Below are 18,385 nucleotides of genomic sequence, written 5' to 3'. Positions count from 1 at the left end.
TAGCATATGTAAGGATGAGTTAAAACTCTTAATGAGATCTATACTCCAATTGGAGTGGATTACTTAGGCTATATGAGTACTTTTGATAGACTCACCTATGTGAATATGGAAGTGGGGGCCACTTCCTATGAAATTTTGGGGCATAAATTTCTAGAGCGTTCACTATACTGGGTAGACGTGCATGGCCTTTAACGCACACTTTACAGAATACACGTTTGAAAAGGTTGTGTGTGGTTTGATGCTGGAGATAGAGTTCAAGAGTACAAGTCACTCTAGTAAAATCTGGATCTTATTCACTATGCAAAGGCTCAAGTCGCATGACACCTTTGTTTATGCACAGTCTTATTGAGACCACAAATATTCTCGGAAATTGTTTTTTCATTTCAAGTGGTGGATTGTTGGAACATGAATTGTTGAAAACCATAAGTGAGAACTTTTGGGTGTGAAATCTAAAAAACTCCTAAGTCCCACATAGAAGAGTTTTGAAAGAAAAAAAACAACTCCCAAGTCCCACATTGGAGATATGAAGAACTTGGAAAAAATTCAAGGTTATAAATAGAGGCTTTCTACCCTTATTATAACTCGCCCCAAGTTGAATGTGCTTTCATTCAACTTTTTCTTTCTCCCTCATATTTTCTGCCGATGCATTTCCTGCAAACTTCTCCCCTTTTCTTTCTGTGGTACTAAGAATTGGCACGGGTAGCCATATTGTAGGAATTTCGAGAAATGACACTGATAGTCAGTATTGAGGGAAAATAATTGGCACATGTAGCCATATTATGGAAATTTCGAGAACTGACAATGGTAGTCAATATTGTGGGAAAAGAATTGGCACGGGTAGCCATATTGTGGGAATTTTGAGAATTGGCATTGTTAGCCATATTGTGAGAATTTCGAGAATTGGCACTGGTAGCCATATTGTGGTGGGTATATTCGAGATTGGTTCTTACAGTGCAGTAAGAATTCGATAACAGAGATCTGAGCTGTTTTATCTTGGGGACAGCGTGGTTGATAGTTTGCTTGCACATTTTGGGCAGTGCCACGAAACGTCTTAAAGAGAGCGACCTGGTCGTGACTCAGCCAATAAGTATTATTTCGAACCATTTAGAATTGTTGCAAGCTACGCTAACAACACAAGTCGATTTGAATGCACCAACTTATTCCTAGCAAGGATATATGATCGATTTGTTCCAATGGAACTGTCCATTTTAGGACGGTGTCGTATCAAACACTTTATGGGCATCCCTCTCATCGATTCTGAATGCAAAAAAGGGGTTGTCAGAGATTGTCTAGTTTGTGTTGTGAGAACTGTCTGATTCAACAAAATACCTCATCTTGGAATATAGGAGACTCATCTCACCTAGACTCTCCCTCAAGGCTTTTGCTGATGCATCACCGCCATCACCGTCCCTCTCAACATCTCGGGGCTCATTCATCTTCTGTAACTTTCCTCTCCACTACTTCATCGTTCATAATGAGTATGCACACTAACCGATGTTAGCCGGTTAAATCTTTTAATCATTATTTACTTTTACATGATCGGCCCAACCTAAGACATCTCCCAAAGAAATGCTTCTTGTGGGGCCCGATCTTACGTCATAACAAAAACGAGGAATAATTTCCTCATGACTACGAACCATCACTGAATCACCCTGAACGGGCTAATGGCCAAGCCACTTACGGTCAGACGATGTCGCTGTGTGCTAAACATAACCTTTTGGGCCTCGCCTTTAACGACATAATAGTCGACGACCTTGTCAGGAGGGCCCTAAGTAATTCTGTTACCACCAACAACCCATACTACCAGTAGATAACGTTTACTTTATGCTCTAGTGATAGATATTTGTTACATCTTTGGGACATCAGTCCTTTTTAAAGTAGTGTATATTGTATTACTCGCATTCCCATACTTTTCGTCATTTAGACGATTTTATAATACTGATAATCGATTATATCAAAGGTTAATTGATTATTCCTAGTTACAGTAGCTACAAGAATTATGACTTCTGATATCGATAATTGATTACCAGACCAGGTAATCGATTATGTCCATTGGACAAGGAGATTTTAGAATATTGATAATCGATTATGTTACATGTATATTGATTATTCGTAGTTATAGTAGCTACAAGATTCTGATTTTTTATATCGATAATCGATTATGTAAAAGGGTTAATCGATTACTCCTAGTCACAATAGATACAATATTCTTATCCATGGTAATCGATTATGACCATCAGACATGGGGTTTTAGAATACGGAAAATCGAATATCTCAAGGGATAGTTGATCCTTCCTAGTTACAATTATTAGAGTAATGTTCATCCATGGATAACCACAACATTACTCCACACATAGACATAACTTAAATGATGTGACTTAAGAGATCATAACTACTTAATCCTAACAGACAGACAATTGATTAAGTACCAGATTTCTTAATATCAAGACAACTCCAAACTTTTGAGGTAGTTTAGGAGGTCCGAATGTCATATTCTGACACCATTGTGTCACAAATGTATTCTCCCTCACCTTAGAGTGTCGCGTGAGTGGTTCCCTTGACGATAAGTGCGAAACGAGTATGTTGCCCAATAGGTTTGTGAGTTAAAATTCTTGCATGATAACCCTTAGGTAAAGACATCTTTTAACCTATCATGGACTCAATCATTTTCAACCATCCGGTTCAAGATTACATATTCTTGAACCATCCTTTATCATCGAAAGTTTTTTATAAGAAAACAATCATTTTTAAAATAAGACTTTAACAAAGCTTATACTTTTAACTTTAACACAAATTAATGATGATGTCAAGATTATCGTGAGAACATAAGATGGACTCTTAGAATATTTTCCTATTGGCATAGGACTACACCAAGGGTCGATATTGAACTCCTAATTATTCATATTGGTCTTGCGTGTGCTTGTTAAGCATGTCCAAAGAACCGGTGCCGCAATGTATACTTTTTGAAAATGATATTGTCTTAGCGGGATACTTGAGAGAGACAAATTAAATGAGAAATTAGAAATGTTGAGACAGCCTTTAGAAGCACACCACTTTCATATAAGTCGAAGTAAGACAAAGAATATGAAGTGTAAGTTTAGCAATAGGCGGATAAACCGATTTGTAGAGTTAAAAATTGGGGATCATATCATACCATAGCTCACTAGATTTAGGTGTCTTGGATCAATCATACAAGACGATGAGGAAATTGATGGAGATGTAAACTAATGATTCAAGTGGGTTGGATAAAATGGTTGAGTGTTTCAATAGGTTCCAGAGGCAATGAAAAAGTCTCACTCGTGTTCAAAGAGATGTTTTACCATATAAATATAAGACTCACAGTGTTATATGAGACTAAATTTAGGCGATAAAATGTCAACAAAAAATCCATGTAGCGGATATGAGAATGTTACGTTGGATGAGTGCATAAACTAAACAAGATAAGATTAAAAGTGAATGCATTAGAGAGAAAGTTGTAGTAGCCCTCATTATAGGAAAGATAGAAGAGTAGTGTCTTAGGTTGTAAGTAGAGCGGTAGAATATCCAGTAAGGAGATTATAACAAATGAATGTTAGTTCAAATCCTAGAGGAAGAGGGAAGCCAAGAAAAATCATAAGCGAAATGATTCAGAAAAATTTATAGATCAATGTTTTATCAATAAACATAATTTATGATATAGCATTATGACTTCATTCGATCTATATAGTCAACACCACGTAGTGTGGTTAAGGCTTGATTGTTGTAGTATTGTTTTATTCATTTAAATATTTTTCTTGAGTGTTAATTTACCAAATTTATCACTTTTGAGTATTTAAAGAGATGATTCCCTGAATTTATTTTACTACCAAACCATACACTTCATTAATCTAGATCAAGATTATACGTAATGGGTTCACCAATATCTTAGTATGGACAAAAGATAGAACTATTGGAGAAATGGGCTAATCTCAAAAGAGTGAAATATGTAGTGAATGATGCATTTGATATCTGTCATATTGGATGATTTTGCTAACTCTTTCGAATAATCACTCTTATCTATAGTCATTATCCCATCTCCTTTAACACATGTCATTGCATCATTTTGATCCACTACTTGAAAATGGTCTTTAACTCCTTTATATGGTTCTTAATGACAAAGATTAAACAATTCAAAAATAGATTATCCACAATAAAAACTAAACAAATTGAAATTCTGAATCATGGTGTAGTTCTACATAACAAGAGGACTTAAAACACACAAGGCTAGAATAATTCAATTATGCTCAAGCATAACTCATTTTTATTTTATTTCAAACTCAAACAATTCAGTAACATACATGCAATCTTAGAAGCCATTATTTTCAACCCAATCAAGGGCACATAAGAGGCTAGATCGCAACCATGCATATTCATCAAAAAAAAGTAGAAGAAAGAAACAATAATAATTAAATTACACACAAATTAACACCAAACTTTGAAGTAATTCCATGACCAAGCTTAAGAAGAGAACTTCTTCTCAATCATAACATCACCACTCTCAGGAACTTCAGCGTTGTGAGAATGACCATGGCAACACTTGTAGCTAATAGCTTCTATCTCCATTGATCTTCCACACTTCATATCAGGACAATTTATTGGCTCAAGAACATTAGCAGGATAATTAGCCAATTGCATGTGTGCACATACTGGAGGAGAATCTCTATGCTTGCTATTATAATGTTCTATAAAAGCAACATCAAACCCAGCTCTCTCAAGAACCCTATCTTTCCATAAATCAAACTCAGAAGCTGTTGCATACATAACATCACCACGCCCTAAAAGCTTAACATTAGAACCTTTGCTGAGAAGAACCCATCCTTGTGGGTGTTGTTTAAGGCATAGTAAACTCTTTATCTCTTCAATTGTTGAGTCCTTATTCTTCTTCTGAAGTTTATTAGCAAATAAGCTCTCTATTCCAATCCAAAACCTAGGAACATTTCTTGGTTCATCCTTTCCAAAGTGGTAGGACTCTATTATTGCATCTGCTTTCTTTATAATCTCATGCCTTTTTATTTTTTCAACAGCTGCTGTGAAGTCTTGGCTCCACTTATTATCTGTTCCTCCATAGATGAATATGTATTGGTCTGCTTTAATCTGATTCACATAGAGAAGTATAGAGAATCTTATTTTGATTGCTATAGTCAAATAATTAATAGCAATGTTAGCATGATCAAGTTGTGTAATGTATATTTTATATTGAATACATCCATACCAAAGTTGCAATAAGAAAACATTCCTAATGCTATAATACTTTGTCAAGAATTATTATGATTGATCAATTATTTAAAAGTTCAACAATTTATAATTTAAGGTTGATAGATAAGTTCCTTGATAATTAAAATTATTGCATATGGTTATGACATACTTCGTGGGATAAATGCTATCAACTTTAAATTATTCACTTATCTAGTGAACTTATGACTTGATTATTGTAAAGTTAAATTACATTTATATTTGATTAATGCCCAAGGCGTGTTTTTTAATGGGAAAAGATGATTTAACTGTGAGGAAAAAAAGAGATTGAACTAAATATAAAAAAATAATAAAAAATGTATGCATTTGAGATGAAGAGAGAAAATATAACTTTTATCATATATTCTGTGACTCAAGTGTGAAGGGAGTAACAAAACATATGCTAAAGGTAATGTTCTCATCACATGAATAACACGTTAGTAGTATATAACATTATAATTATACTTACAAGGTTTTGAATGGTAGGATGCACTTTCCTTAATTCTGCCCAAAACCAATTCCATTTCTGGGTAAGCAATTCATCATCAGTGGGCCTAAAAGGGAAGGCATCGATGCCCCAAACAAAGATCATGTGCATTGCATTACTATTTACTACCCTACCCTGAGGGTTCAACACAGGAATTATGGGCTTATTCTTGTAGTTCAAGTCCTCTCTTATAAGTCTTATTCCTGCTAAGGGATATTGATACTCAACTACATACCATGGCATGTCAATTTTCAAGTTCTCAAACTCTGCCCTATGGACAATGTCCCATTCACTTACAACTGGTATCCATAATATCTTAAATTCATTTTTGAAGTAACCCTTTACTTCTCTTGGATCTTCAAGCAAACCCTCATAGATTGATTGTAGAAGACGAATCTCATCTCTTATGCTGTCTAAGCCTGAAATAAAGAGTAACACATGCTTCTGCCTAAACACTTCGAGAGGAACCTGTTTTAGTATTATATAATTAAAATCAATGAAAAAATTAGTTGTTTTCAAAATTAAGGATCACCCTGAGATTAAATAAGGAGGGACAACACCACCTTTAGCCTTTAATAATATTATGTAGCAATATTACTATAGTCACATACTATACCTACTTTCTAAAAACTCATTTGTAATCTCATGTTCTCATAGCACTTAATTGAAATTATCTTTTGCCGACCAAAAACATCAATATCTATATTGCAATGAGCTATAAAACTTTTTATTTCTCCATAAATATGTGCATGGTTTTAAATTATAGTTGTGCTTACATTATATTTATTGTAATTGTAGACTATTCTAGAAAATATAAATGTGATTGAAGAAGACTATAAAACCATAATGTGACCACCTCAATTGTCTTTGTGAATCATAGATTTAGAATGTGTTTCCTACTATTTTATTCCATTCTCCAACCACTTTTATTTGTTAAAACTTTGGCCATTTTTTTCTAATTTGTAGCATTACTTTCTAGTATTAATATTCCCAATGCAAGATATTAAAAGTCATGGTAGGATAAATATTTCAACACTAACCTTTCTTTTAGTGAAGCCATCATACACTTGAGGTTCCTTAATTTCATCATGAAATATCAAAACCTTCAGAACCTCTACAATTTCTGTAGGAGTTTGAAAAACCTTCTTACGGTTCCAGTAATCTTCTAACTCACCTGCAATAAACATATACATTATATCTAATCAGCATTGGGTTTATTCTTCAAAATGAAAAATAGTTATTATGTGCATGTTTAATATATTATAAACATATTCACTAAGCATAACCTATTTCCTTTCTGCTCCTTGTTTGATGAGCCTTCAATTTGCTAACAATGGAGGCAAGCTTGTTACCAAAGTTTGATAGTTCATATCCGTCGTCACTGAAACAAAGGAATTGTAGGTTATATGAAAGTGTAATTAATAACCATATCTCAAGAAAAAAGTTGTGTTGTGTATAAAAAAATGATGTTTGTGAGAGTTTGTTCAAAAACTATTGCTTTATCAGCACTTTCTTTTCCTTTTAAAAAGAATAAGAATTTTTTTGTTGCATTTGGATCTCATCGATGATATATAGTTTGCATACAATGTTGATATTATTAAGGTTTATTAAAATTACATGACAACATTTTAAAAAGAATCCTGAAATGATGAAAGATACTTAAAGACATTCTAAAGCAATTCATACTCGAGTGTATTAGATTGGGTATTTGATGCTGACCCTCTTTTAACATGCTTATGGGTTTTGAATATCCCTCTATTCTTGTAATATTGGTAGGGTATGAAATAGTTTATTTGACATGATTGGTTATATAAAGTTAGTTAATTTCAATAAGTTTATCAAAAGTTATCAAAATAAATTCTAGTAATTAACTTATTTTAAATAAGGTTAAATAAGTGTCTAATTAATTTATTTACCCATGTCCATTCTAGTAGTGAAACCTCATAAAAAATATTATGTTTTAAAAGGGTAGTCTTACATTTGGAAAGGGATCAGATTAGTTCCGTATTTATAGGGTGATAAAAACTTTTAGTAGTATAAAAAAATTTGATGATGATATTAGTAAACCATGCAATTTGGACAAGACCAAAGGTAGAACTTACGAATCACCCATAAGATAATCAAGATGATTAGCACATGCTATGGTAGTGATGATTGTCCAATAAACAATCACAGGAATCTCCAACAATCCCTCAGATAATGCTGGAACATCTTTTGGGTCATAACCTTTTGTAGATAGCCTCTCCAATTCAGTGATGCAATCAACAGCAATCAAAATAGTCTTCACCAAAATGTTATAGTCAGAAATGGCTTGTCTATTCCCTTCAATGGTTTGAACTCGATTCATTAGTGCTAATGATCTTCCAAGTTGGTCTCCACTTTGAACTTGAACTAGGTGCCAGAAATTTCCATATTCTAGAGAAAAAGCTGCTAGTACTATAACAGCTTTTCCATCCCAGGTATAGCTTTTCAGTTGTTCTAGTATGGAAATTGTTGTCTGGTGTGCATTATGCTCACCATGAGGTGTGTTCATCATCTACAAGAGCAAAATAAAATTATTATAGATATCTATGAAAATTAAATGTTCTGGAAATATATGTTATTTAGAAATATTAATTATAAAAATGATTGTCCATATAGAAGCTGCTTTTAAAATTTCACATGATTAAGAGCTTTATACTAACAAATGACTTGTGCACATTTTGGGTTTTACATGATTCTTTAAAATATGGTAAAACTTATAAAAAACTCTTTCTTGTTGCTATTGCTATTATCTTTTTTTTCTTTCTCTTTATACATTTAACAATTTAGGTGAATATTTTTAGGGGTCAAGTGGGATAAGGGCTGGTCGAAATGAAGGAGACAAGTATAAGTAAGAAGAGTAGATCAAGTGAAGATTATTCTAATTCCTAGATAGAGACGGAGTCAAGAAAAAATATAAGCGTAATGATTAAGAAAAATTTAAAACAATATTTTTTCAATGAACATGATTATGATATATTATTATGTTATTGTTAGATTCATATAGCTGACCTCACTCAGCGAGAGAATGACAAATCATTGTTGTATTTTTAGAAACAAAGTGAGTTTTGGATAGTATTAAGGTGTTGAGAATCTAAAGTATATTACCCATTTCTTTAGCATGAGTAGGCTGTTGACATATAATCGGTAAGAAACTTAAAAACTAAAAACTTTTAAGGAAAGTTAGTTTATGACAATATTAAATTTATATACTCAAACAAATAGTCAAAGTTTAATATAAAATCATTTATATAGGCCTTTACTAAACATATTAATGTTTAGGGAGTTCAAGTCAAACCTTATAAGCAATATCCTTCATTGTACGGAATGGTGGGTTGAAACTGGATAAAGGAACCTTGTCTTCTATAAGACCAATGGGCGTACCACTCTGCAAACCATATGGTAAAAAACATTTAATTCATTGATAATTTTATATACACATTTTCAGAAGCAAACATTATATAAATATATACCAAACTTTACCTTAGTTACAACATTGTCAGCAGCTGCAGTAGAACGGTTGATAATGTTTGAGGTAATGCTGAAAAGTGATTCAACATCGTACCTTTCAGCATTGTGAACATGGGTTATGTAAACTTTCTCAAGAACCTGATCATCAGATAATGATAATGGATTGATCATCATTGAAGCCTTTGCTTGTTGCAAATTGGCCGCATTCGAACTTGTCTTTGATGCCATGTTTATGATTTATATCTCTATGAATCTCTTAGGTTTTGGTGCAATGGTGAGTTATTCAATTAGTGCTATACCTATTTATAACACTAAGAGTGGGCCAGTATATACAGTACTATGGTAGCTTTAGCATAGAACGATTAGTTGTAAGAAAATTTATGTCTCCTAATATGAATAATATTTGTTATCTCACATTTTGTCTCATACATTATTCTATACTAATAATAATAAAATAAAAATAATAATTATCATAAATTTTAATTAATATGTCATATTTTGATTAATACGAGATAATATATATGATAAAATCTGAGACAATAAATGTTTGATCAGCTAATATTTGCTTGCTTGATATCTATGTTGTGTTGATTTTACATTAATGTTCGTTGTGTTCATGATTCACGTGACATAGGTAGGGGTACTATGGTATTTCAGTATAGTTTCATGTAGGTTGCAGCTTTTGCTTTTGGTAAAGCTGGTAAATATTTCATCAAAACTTCCAAGTAAGGAATAATTACTATGTACTAAAGCTAAAAAAGGAAGGGGAATATTTTATATGATTGCAGTTTGAAACATTCGTCATGCAAAGCAATTGAATGTGTGGGGTTGTGGGACTTGATTCCTTTATGCAATTACGTAACTACCATGCACATGAACTTGTAACTTGCTAAATAAAAAAGAATAAAAGCTAGTGTTTTATTTTTCTTTTTATGTTGTCATGTTGTTCTTTAATATTTTTCTAACAAATTAGCATAAATATCCTCCTAATCACAGAAAAGTACAGATGTCATTCATATGTGTTGTGAATATTTTTTTAGAGCAATTTGTAAAGATGATATAGGATTTTTATTAATAAGAATACAAGTATAATTATTATTAAGTTTTATATTATTTTTTGTTAATGAATTATGGTAAACATTGTATTGTAATTAGAAACTAGTATCACAAGTATTTAAATCAAAACGGAAGTTTATGAGTAGGAGACATATAAGTTGAAGAATATGAAATTAAAGAGTCATATTTCTCTTCATTATTAGAGAAAAATTAGGTTTTTAATGTATTTTTTAAGAGTAAAACTGTAATATCAGTATAAGTTAAAGGGATAAAAATATTATTATTTTTTACTTTTTCTATGTATTTTTACCTAACTCTCCTCTCGAGTAATAGAGAGAACTCTGACTCCAAGTTAAAGTGTTTTGATTCAAAACATCAGAATGTGCTAAGAGTATTTCTCATCGCCTTTAAAAATATTTTAAAAAAAATAAAAATAAAAAATGTTTGTGAAAAGGACACTGAGTTTTATTCATTTAAAAAAATGTTGTTTGACTACTAACAATACATAGCTGTCTCAGATTGGATCCGACTGAAAGTGCATATCTAATATTTATATAATGAACACAATTATGTTAAATATTTATAATAACATTTTTTTTCTAGTCTTTAATATTCCTATTTGGCTTGATGAGCATTTGTCATCTTTAATATTTCTAGATGGCTCGAGTAGAATTGTATGCCATGAGAGATATTATATAGTTATAGTTGAAACAAAAAAATGGAAAATAGTTAAATTGGTAAATAATATAAATAAGTGTCAACTGATCAATTTGTATACACCTAACAGGGTAATACGCAAATATTAAATTGTGTGGAGAAATATTAAAAAGCATGTTCAATAATTTTATTAATTAGTTTTAATATTAATCACACATGAAGATGTCACTTTTTCAAAGGAATTAGTTGATACTTAATATTACTAAAAACAATACTTCATTTTTGTTATCTTTTAAGGAGCCAAATAGGATATCCCACCATTTTATTTTTATGTCGTTTGATATTTAAGATTATATATTTAATTTAAAAATTATTAAATGTTCTAAATATTTAATAAAAATTGATTAAATCAACTTTATTTAATTCATATTGAAAACTATATTAAAGAAAAGTGAAGAAGTATAATATTTAAAATATGAGTTATAAATATGAGAATAATTAGTAAATAAAGTATATATATATATATATATATATATATATATATATATATAGTTTTTAAAATATCAGAAGATTAAAAAAAATGAAATCATTAAAAGATATAATAAAATGAATGGATTAAATTTTAAGCAAGTTTATAGTGAGGTAGATTATAGTGAAACTTTGGTAGATTATAATTTACTCAATTAAAAGTGAATAATGATTTTTATAATCATTGAATTATAATTTTGTGTTATAATTAAGCTGGTCTTAAAACATATTGGCATAAAGATAGTTAGTATAATATGTGAATATAAACTAGATATAACTTATATAAATATAAAAATGTATGATTTGTATAAATATAAAAATAATCGATGATTTGTGTAATTTTATTAAATGTTAGGAATCACAATGTAATTCACTTAAATTTTGAATCATTCGTTAGTGTGAAACAAGTATCATTTTTATGAAGCAAACACGATTTATTAATTTGTATATTAAAGTTTACTTCTATAAAACATTGATTTTACAACTCTAATCATACTTTTACAGAGTTCCTACGAATTGCGCTCAAAACTAATAGTTGCTGATGAAAATTATGGCTAAATAAATGTAAGTATATTTTGGAAAACTAAGTTTTGAGATTCTTGCAGTAATAAATTCGACTTTTCCTATTGTAAAATTATTCTTTTGAGCTTTTTTTAGTGTGTAACTTAAAATACATTTTAATAAATTTAAACAAAAAGAATACGTTTACACATGATTTATTAATTTTTAATTTAAAGTTTACTTTTGATGTATTTTGGACACATATAAAAAAACCTTAAAATCAATTCATTTTCGTGAGAACCACATAACTTGTTTAAGAGTTTGCTCCTCACTGAATACAATGTATTTTGGTAGTGGATAATGTCACCGTCGCGGGACATGTCGTATTTCTTTTAACAATATGTTAATTTTTGACAAATATATGTTTAACATTTAAAATATGTGTAAAATAGTCATAAAACATAATATGTACATAATTATTGTTTCAAAATTTCAAATAAACAACATATTTTGCCCTTTCTCTTTGTCTCCACACCTTTACTTCGTAAATTAGATGTGCTCTCTTATATAATTAAAAAAAATTGTAAATCAATATTTTATAAATTATAATGATCATGATTAATAATACATAATTATGATATGAAAGAAATTGAAGTACTACTATTTCATGAGTATAATATATACATTGTCAGATTACAAATTTACAAATATTCACTATATCATTCACTTTTTGGATTATCTTTTTTGAAGAGTAAATGATGTTGAAATATAAACATTAGATAATTAAATGAAACTGTATAAATCTCAGTCAATTTATCCATATCTTTTTATTCTTTATACTATTGTCGCCCTATTCTATTGAAATAACATATTAACCTTATTCCTATTTTCATTTTAAAATAAAATGGTTTTTTGCTGCAATAGGTATTTTGGTGACTTTATTTCACATTAAATGAAGAGTAAATTATACCGACACCCCTAAGTTTTAGTGAGATCACACAAATCTTCTCTATATTTTTACAACTATAAAAGACCCCTACTTTTTATACATACATTATATTGACTACTCATGTATGAGTAATAAGTATGATTTTTTAAATATTGGGGTGATAAGTGTAATTAAGTAAAAAAAAATATGGTATGTTGTGGAAATAAATACAAATAGTATAAGAGTCAATACATTTTTATTATTTTTTGTTCTTTACAATGCAATATAAAAGTGATTTAAATAATATTTGCTTAGAATTATTGATGCATTTTGTAATGAACCAGAAATAATAAAAATGTATTGACTCGTATACTATTTGAGTTTGTCTTCATAATATATCATATTTTGTTTAACTTAATTACACTTATCATTCTTTTTATCTTTAAAAAAATCACACTTATTTCTTATGTAATGGTAGTCAGTGTAATGTATATATAAAAATCACGGTTTTTTTGTAGGTGTAAAAAATGGATGAGCAATTTGTGTCATAATTTTACTAAAACTCAAGAGGTATCAATGTAATTTAAGCTTAAATTAATCATTTTAGAAGTAGAGAGTGGTAAGTAACTTTAATATTGTTAAGTAAGTTAATCCAAAACAAAATTAACTTTATAGTACAGTTATTTTACCAAAAGATGTATGGATGAAGATCAAATGGCTTAAGAGTTGTCCTAACTTAACCATATGCTCAAACTTCAAATACTTAAGAATGTAATTGCGTCTGATGGGGAATATTTTGCCTCCCTTATCATCCAACCTGGTGTTAAGTCATTGAAATGTTTCAAGCATTGTTATTAAACTAGTCAAAATATTGATATAGTGATACAATAGTTTAATGGTGGTTCAGTAATTAAACCACATACCGATTAAATCGGACATATATGATTAGATTTATATATATGTAAACCTATAAATCCCTGCTAGAAAATGACATGAAAATGTGCAAATAAATTAGAGAACTTCATTTGGTCATATTTTTTAAATTCTAAGCCACAAAGCCATTGAAGAATCCTACTCAGAATTATGAAATACAAAATAAATGTAAGTCATATTCAATCATGTATTCCAAAATTATAAAGTCTTCAACTTTTTTAAGAGAAATAAAAAGTATTAGTCTCAAAATACCATAATCATGGTTTTAAAACTAGAATAAGTTAGACCAAAATAGACAAACACCAAAACAAAAATGAAATCAAAACCCACTTTTTTTTTTAATTTTGAAGACAAACATAAGTATTATCGGAAGAACGTGGAACTTGGAAGACGCCGAAAACCGAAGCTGATGAAGCCTTGAAATTAAACTTGGAAGACACAGTGAACGTAAAACTAAAGCGGATGGAGCCGTGTGAAACTTGGAAGATGCTGGGAACGTTGTAGCTTGAAGATGTCGTGAAAATGAACAAGGGAGAATGGAGAATTGGAGATTAAGTTGTGAAAGGTGAAAGTGAAGAAGGAACAATGGAGAATTGGAGATGAAGCTGTGAAAGGTGAAAGTGAAAAACTGAAACCCTCTTTCATTATTTTTCCCTTAATGAAAAGATGTTGTTTTGGCTCATTTTTTTATAAATGCAACAACTAGCTACTTTAGTGCCAATTCGGCCGGTTCACCTGTTTTGCAGAATACCAGCTGGTTTTGGCTGGTTTTCATCGGTTCTAGTGCATATCTGGTTCAACAACTTGAAAGCGTGAAGAGTCAAGACTTGCACATTTGACGTTAACCTAAGTTTTGATGAAGACAACAGACATACAAGTAAGCTTGAATATCGTACAACAATCAACGAGCCGAAGACTCAAGGGTTGCATCTATAGACTTAGAGTGTTGAAAGTTTTACTTTTATTAGAAGTCTTAAGATGTTTGCCTTAGAACGAGTCTAGGTTAGGTAAACCTAGGTGGAGTCTCACAAGAGCTTTAATATAAACAAGATTAAAATTGAGACATCACATCTAGATATCATATGATAAGTAGGCTCATGCATTCACATACGTAGTCATATGTATTAAATGTATTATATGTGAAAAACTATTTATAACATGTCCATATCATATAGGAATTTTATCTTACATCAAGAAAATATTTTTCAATCAGCATAATCGATTATGTATTATGTATAATCGATTATCATAATTACAGTAGCTAACCAATATGATCATGTTGGTGTGCTAATCGATTAAGATACTATATAATTGATTAAGACGTAATAGAAAACTAATTTTAAAAGCCTGTTAATTGATTAAGTGGATGAATAATTGATTAATAGCAGTATCAGTATGTTTGGTATAAATGTTAGAATTCTGGCCTATGTGACATAATGTTTAGAACATCATATCATGCATATCCAGAAGATCTTTGAGCATACATTGTCATATAGATTGCATTAGGAAAGTTTAGAGAATAAGGACATGTCGAATAGGGCTTAGAATTTCAAGTTGTAGCATGCATCTCTAGGGCTTTTCATGCATAACATTTATTTTTGTTTTTCTTGATAAGTTTTAAAGTGAAAGTAAGAAACATATGTTTTCTGAAAATTGTGAAATATGTTTTGTGAAAACCTTTGCAAAATTTTCTCATATAGAATAGGTTTTTGTAAGTATTCTCCTTAGTGTTTTTAGAGTTGAGTTTACATTATTATATTCGAGTATTCAATACTCAAGAAAACTCAAAATCTGTATCGATCGAGGAAAATGGTCTCTTAGTTAGTAACATCACTTCAAGAAGAGATCTTGTTATTCTTCACGAAGACTAGGAAGTCTTGGTGCGAATGATACCTGGCTGGGGCCTAATCGCGAAAAGATAGGTGATCTTAGTAGGTGAGATAGAGAGGTCAAATCGAGGTCGTCATGCTTGTAGAGTCCAAGAATGTAGCATCTTAGTTTTGTCGTTTATTAGAAGTTTATGTGTATGAAACATTTTTCAATAGTGAAGAAGAAAAATCTCCCGAGATCAGAAGGGGAGGTCTGGATATAGTTTGTAGTGGACCGTAAATGAACTAGGATAAAAATTTCATCGTGCACAATTTTCTTACCCTATCTTATTTACTTTTTCTTATTATATTCTTTGTAAGATTGAGATGGCAACTAAGAGGGGGGGGGGGGAATTAGTTGTTTACAAACTATGACAGGAAAAATTCAAGAGTTAATAGTTGCGGAAAAGCTATGCATAGAATATCAAGTAAATTTAAGGAGTTAAGGGAGAAGAGAGTACACAAAGATTTTAACTGGTTCACCTTCTTGTCCACTGAAGGCTACGTTCAGTACTCTTTGTGAAGAAGATCTTTGCTCCTGACCTTGGCACGGTTTTGATGAAGACACCAACATCACCAAAAAGAAGAAAAGGAAGAATACTTATGAAGACAAAGAAGATTAAAGCTTCAAGATAATTAGATTAAGTCTCTATAGGTACTTCTATCCTAAAACTCTTAAATATACAAAGTAGTAATGCTCAAAATATTTTTAAAGAAAGTTGAAACACTTTAAAATACTTACAAAAAATTTCAAAAATAGTGTGTAACGGGTTACTTCATCTAAGTAACGGGTTACGTGTGTGAGAAAAGATTATCCAACTTAAAACTGTTCAGAGTAATCCATTACTGTCTTTGAGTAACAAATTACCAGTTTTGAAAAGTTGAGTAACCGATTACCCAGATTGCTGTACTCGATTGCTCTAATTGATTTTAAATGAACATTGGACAGAGAGTTTGGATAATCGATTACCCACTGTTAGTAATCGATTACTGAGAGTTGTTGCATCAGATTTCAAATTTCAAAATGAAATGTTCTCACTCCAAACGAAATCTCTTCATTTCAAACAACTCCTACACTTTCAGAAAGGCACCATGGGTGTTTGGAAAGTCTGTATAAAGGCTCTAACTCTCACAACACAAACACACAACAACACACAACTCTTATACAATTTCCAAAAGCTTTTAAATTTATTCTAAAGTTATTTCTCTACACTTATTGCAACTAGTCCTTAACTTTCAAAGTTTTTTTTTCTGAAGTTGCTTAGAAGTGTTTCAAATTTTTCCAAAGAGCATTATTACTTGGTATACATAAAGAGTTGATTGGATTGCAAGTTATACTACTTCCATACTTGTAAAGGCAATCTGCCATTGTTGTACATTCTTGAATATTGTTGTAGAATACTTTCTTTCATGGGGTGTGAAAAGAAAGGGGATTAGAATCACTTGGAAAGGTGTTTTCCAAGAGTGATAAGGATTAGGGAGAGTGTAAGGTACATAGAAATCTCAGGGTGAGATATTGTAATTACAACTCATAATTCTTAGTGAAGAAATCTCTTTGTGCTGCAAAAGTACTGGACGTAGCCTTTGGTGGACTAGAAGGTGAACCAGTATAAAAATCACGGTGTATTCTCTTCTCCCTTATCTCTTTCATTTTATCTTGATTATTTTTCTTCATATATTTTCCGCTGCACGTTAACTCTTGATTTTGCAGAAAAAGTGGCCATAATTTTTAAGTCAACTAATTCCTCTTAGTTGCAACAGCGTTCTTACAATTGGAACCAGAGCTATATTTGAGTAAGATATTCTCAAGTCTGATCCTATATCAAGATGGCCTCAAGATCATTCCTAGGAGAAGGTTCCAACATCAACCGCCCTCCAAGCTTTGTTGGAGAGTGCTATGATTTCTGGAAAATTAGAATAAGCATCTTTATTGAATCTCAAGACTTGGACATATGGAATGTCATCGAAGAAGGACCATATATACCCTTTACTATTGTCAACAGTATAAGGGAAATAAAGCCAAAATCTTCATGCAACGATGAAGACAAAAAGAATGTGCAATATGATTTAAAGGCAAAGAACATCCTCACATTTGCACTTGGTATTGATGAGTTCTTTAGAGTATCAAATTGTAAGTCTGCAAAACAAATGTGGGATACTCTAGAGACCACACACGAAGGAAGAGAGGAAGTGAAAAGGTCAAGACTCAACACTCTTTCCCAAGAATATAAAATGTTTCGTATGAAACCTGGAGAAAAAGTTCTTGATTTAAAAAAGAGGTTTACTCACCTTATCAATCACCTTGTTGCACTTGACAAAGTTCTATCAAATAGTGACTTAAACTTGAAAGTTCTAAGATCACTCACTAGAACATGGCAACCAAAGGTAACTGCAATTTCTAAAAAGAAAAGTTCATCCAAAATGTCTTTGGCTGCTTTGTTTGACAAACTACAGGAACATGAACTAGAACTTAGCCAACTTGATCAACATGAGGAGCAAGAAAAGAAGAAGAAGAATATTTCTCTAAAAGCAAAAGTGGATAGACATGACTCATTTGGAGATGAATCAGAAAAAGATGATATGGAAGATATGAGTCTCTTCGTGAAGAAATTTAGCAAGTTCCTAAAAAGGAACAAAGGCACAAAGACTGGTCAAATAAAGAAATTCACCAAGAACAATGATGCC

At 31.1% G+C, this 18,385-nt stretch overlaps 1 protein-coding gene and 1 long non-coding RNA gene across 2 annotated transcripts; one reads left to right on the top strand and one right to left on the bottom strand.

Annotated features, from left to right (window-relative positions):
• Positions 2,992-16,976, top strand: LOC109352412. Its single transcript, XR_002108360.1, has 3 exons — positions 2,992-3,219; positions 7,139-7,149; positions 16,966-16,976. It is a non-coding gene; the product is annotated as an uncharacterized LOC109352412 (long non-coding RNA).
• On the bottom strand, positions 4,244-9,508 carry LOC109352411 (protein SIEVE ELEMENT OCCLUSION B-like). Its single transcript, XM_019594393.1, has 7 exons — positions 9,242-9,508; positions 9,057-9,146; positions 7,840-8,273; positions 7,024-7,118; positions 6,778-6,911; positions 5,720-6,205; positions 4,244-5,112 (listed from the first exon to the last, which is right to left on the bottom strand). The coding sequence occupies exons 1-7, from the start codon at positions 9,455-9,457 to the stop codon at positions 4,477-4,479; spliced, it is 2,091 nt and encodes a 696-aa protein (XP_019449938.1). The 5' UTR covers positions 9,458-9,508; the 3' UTR covers positions 4,244-4,476.

Source organism: Lupinus angustifolius, chromosome LG07 (genome assembly GCF_001865875.1).
Source record: "Lupinus angustifolius cultivar Tanjil chromosome LG07, LupAngTanjil_v1.0, whole genome shotgun sequence".
NCBI lineage: Eukaryota > Viridiplantae > Streptophyta > Magnoliopsida > Fabales > Fabaceae > Lupinus > Lupinus angustifolius.
This window is presented reverse-complemented; position numbering and strand designations above follow the sequence as displayed.

Bases quoted from the DNA above. Each gene is read 5' to 3' on its own strand.
- LOC109352411 (XM_019594393.1), bottom strand. From the start codon at position 9,457: ATGGCATCAAAGACAAGTTCGAATGCGGCCAATTTGCAACAAGCAAAG. The intron at 6,206-6,777 runs GTTAGTGTTGAA...ATACTAAAACAG, and splicing joins ATGGCTTCACTAAAAGAAAG to GTTCCTCTCGAAGTGTTTAG. The intron at 5,113-5,719 runs GTAAGTATAATT...TATGTGAATCAG, and splicing joins ATCCTACCATTCAAAACCTT to ATTAAAGCAGACCAATACAT.